General features: G+C 46.5%; 1 protein-coding gene across 1 annotated transcript; it reads right to left on the reverse strand.

The window, feature by feature from the left end:
- Window positions 1-663: 663 nt before the first annotated feature.
- On the reverse strand, window positions 664-2,642 carry LOC123430838 (chaperone protein DnaJ). Its single transcript, XM_045114674.1, has 4 exons — window positions 2,442-2,642; window positions 1,311-1,407; window positions 1,165-1,219; window positions 664-1,070 (listed from the first exon to the last, which is right to left on the reverse strand). The coding sequence occupies exons 1-4, from the start codon at window positions 2,574-2,576 to the stop codon at window positions 965-967; spliced, it is 393 nt and encodes a 130-aa protein (XP_044970609.1). The 5' UTR covers window positions 2,577-2,642; the 3' UTR covers window positions 664-964.
- Between the last annotated feature and the right edge of the window lie 422 nt (window positions 2,643-3,064).

Below are 3,064 nucleotides of genomic sequence, written 5' to 3' on the forward strand. Positions count from 1 at the left end.
GAGGCTTTGATACCAAATGTCGGACGGATTCCTCCGCGGTCGGTGGTTCGCCGGAGTTCACCGGAGATAAGGAAGAAAGGGACTCACACGCAAGAGAGAGGTGGTTCTTTTTGCGCTGCGTAATACATTGCAGCCTTTTCTGTCTCTCATTTTTTATTCAGAGTTCAGAGTCCAACGGCCCCAACAGCCGATGCAAAAATCACGGCGATGATCCTTGTGACTCGTGCCATCCCACGAGTCAGATCGTGTGCTCATGAACCGGTCCTTAACGACTCATCCAGCTCCCCTACAATGCCGTGCCATCCCACGACTGGGCAAGCTGGAAATCCGCAAAGGAACACCCTACAAACTACACTACAGCCAGACTGAATACTACCCAGAGTTTCAGACATTGGCGCTTATTCTTCAGAGGAAAAACAAACTATACCGTGACAGCGATTCTGCCACGACAAAACTACTGAACTTGAGTTTTAACACCAACGGTGTTTTAGCTGTAGAGACTGAATTTTGGAACGATGGGTTAGGTTACAACACATATGAGCACTTAACTCAGAGCATTGCTATGTAGCGCGCTCAGATGCGGTAAATCAACATTTTCTTTTTAGCTTAGCTTTTCAGATGCAAACCGTCATCCGCAGGAGCTCAAAAAAACGTACACCAATGTGGTAGAAAAGCCCTTATTTATCACCTAATATAGTTGCATACATAAATTTAGCCGGTTGATTAAAGTGATGACACTTGCCCTCTGATCATAATCTACATCTATTTTTCCTTTGTTGACAACAAAATTCGACAGCATCAGCATAACATCAAAGTTTTCACAGCAACAGACATCCTAAATATTGGGCTACAACTTTTCCCACAGCTCATTCAAATGTTGATCCTATGGCCTCAATGGGACTTTTTTTTTCTGACCATTTGACTTGACCAGCCTTCCAACACTGCCTGTGCCGCTGTGCGACGCTCATTTCCTATTGACTGTGAAGTGGAAGCCCATGGGTTCTCGATATTCACCTGTTCCATGGCACCGATGGCAGTAATCTAGGCCGCTACCCCCGCATATTTGGCACCTGACAAATGAAAGTCATCTTATATTAGGGAGGTGTGCCCCTGCTCAGTACCTCAGTATGCTAGACACACGTATGTGATTAGGGGTGTCCTCACCATTGCGGCCATTCTCCCTTGGGGAGCACGGCGAGATCGACATGATTTACTCTTCCTGCACATTTCAGGCCCGATTTTCATGAGAAAACTGATAGTGCGGATCAACATACTAGCAAGAGAAAATAGCTTGGGAGTAAAATAGAGACCTCTACCGAAACAGTTGCGGCAATTTATTGTCCCTGTGCCTTTGCAGATGGTGCATGGAGGATCAGGTCGTTTTCGTCTTTCTCTCCTAACATTTGACTGTATCATAGTTACAACTAAGAAAACAGAGGAGTGGCCAGTAAACAAGTGAAAGAATGACACAAAATGTTCAATTATTTATAACATCTAATGTATATTTGGCCTGACATGGTGTCCCATCTGGCTATTTCTCATTTTCTCCTGCAAGGTGTCACAAGGGAAGCGACAAGATAACCATAATACATCGTCGTGTTGATACTTTGTTTAACTTATATCCAGTGTAAACTCAACCATGACTATGTTCTGTATTCTGGGGTTCTGTCACAAGAAACACCATGCCAGCAATCCAAGGTATCATCACCCTCACTGGGACTAACTCTTCTGTGGACTTTGAGTATAGAGTGTATAGCTAAGTGGTGGGTTAGTAACAAAAAACATCAGGCAATCAATCTTGTTCATGCTGCAACCTTATAGCTCTCTGGAAAGTGGAAACATAGAAATGAACTCTGCTTCAACAGATGTTCATGGCTTGGTGCATAGGTAGTTCTGACATAGCTGCAGCATGCTCTCAGTGTGTGACTCTATGCTCCTATCTAGCAAAAGAGCGTGTTCTGGAGATCACAAGTTCTTTATGGGTGCTTGCCAGGAGTCCACCTCCACTGATGTGGCCGGATCCAGGCTAACTGGGCGGTGGCTGAAGCTGTCGTCGCCATCTGGCCTGCAGGCCTCTGAGGATGCTGCTGCTTGGGAAGCCACCATTACTGGGTTAGCCAAGCATGCACAGGAGTCCTCCCGCAGTCTGCTTGGAGACAGCGTCCGGCTCAAGAGTGCGCCAGGAGCTTGAAGGCACTGGGCTAATTTCACCCTTTCTTCTGCACCGCTCTTCAACGGGACGCTGCCCACGGTACAGTAATCAGCCACACGAACGAACAATTCACAGACGCCTTGCGGCCAAAGCTGTCCCGTGAAGGGAACATGAGCTACTGTTACTGAAGGTTCAGCTATGTGGCTTGCTGCCTATCAATTGTTCGACGAATTGCGGACACGGGGACAGAGCAGGAGGAATGGGACAAAGGGGGAAAGGCCCAGCTCACCTCGGTGCGGACGACCCATGCCGGCCTCCGAACGCCTAGCCGGCTAGGGGGGCCTTCAAATCCGGGGAGGGAGCTCGTCGGAGCCTGCGCCGGCAACCCAGCGAAACCGGGGCCGGCCGCCGGCGTAGCAGGCATTGGGGGCTACACCTGCTCCACGCCGATTTCTGGAAGCCTTCACAAATGTTTTCAGGGTCTGCGTTATCCACCGAGGGACTGGAGAGTTCCTATGTGCCGCCCGTGTGCGTCAAAATGACGGAGCTTCGCTGAAGCCAAGGCGCTTGGGCCGGCCCAATATTCTCCCAATCGTTTCATTTTATTTGTTTTTTTTTACTTCGAAGTATAGAACTAGCACTGTAGTAAGCAGTACTGTAGCATCCGGTTCACGGTAACTCACGGTATTTTGCTCAGTTCTTATTTAAGAAAAATACAAATATAAACATATATGATGACCAATTTTCAGATACACATTAAACATTCTATAATGTATGTTGAAAAACTTTTGAATATGTATTGAATATTTTTGTATTGGACAATGCACAATTCACGAATACACATTGAACATTCTGTGTAATATACGTTGAAAAAAATTCAAATACATAAGAAAATTTGTAGTGTACGTTGAA

The sequence above is a fragment of the Hordeum vulgare genome, chromosome 2H (genome assembly GCF_904849725.1).
Source record: "Hordeum vulgare subsp. vulgare chromosome 2H, MorexV3_pseudomolecules_assembly, whole genome shotgun sequence".
Classification (NCBI taxonomy): domain Eukaryota; kingdom Viridiplantae; phylum Streptophyta; class Magnoliopsida; order Poales; family Poaceae; genus Hordeum; species Hordeum vulgare.

What these genes read in the sequence shown, in the direction of transcription:
- LOC123430838 (XM_045114674.1), bottom strand. Translation starts at nt 2,576, where the DNA reads ATGCCTGCTACGCCGGCGGCCGGCCCCGGTTTCGCTGGGTTGCCGGCG. An exon ending in CCGCAACTGTTTCGGTAGAG is followed by an intron (nt 1,220 to 1,310) that starts GTCTCTATTTTA and finishes TGAAATGTGCAG; the next exon opens with GAAGAGTAAATCATGTCGAT. An exon ending in AAGGGAGAATGGCCGCAATG is followed by an intron (nt 1,071 to 1,164) that starts GTGAGGACACCC and finishes TTCATTTGTCAG; the next exon opens with GTGCCAAATATGCGGGGGTA.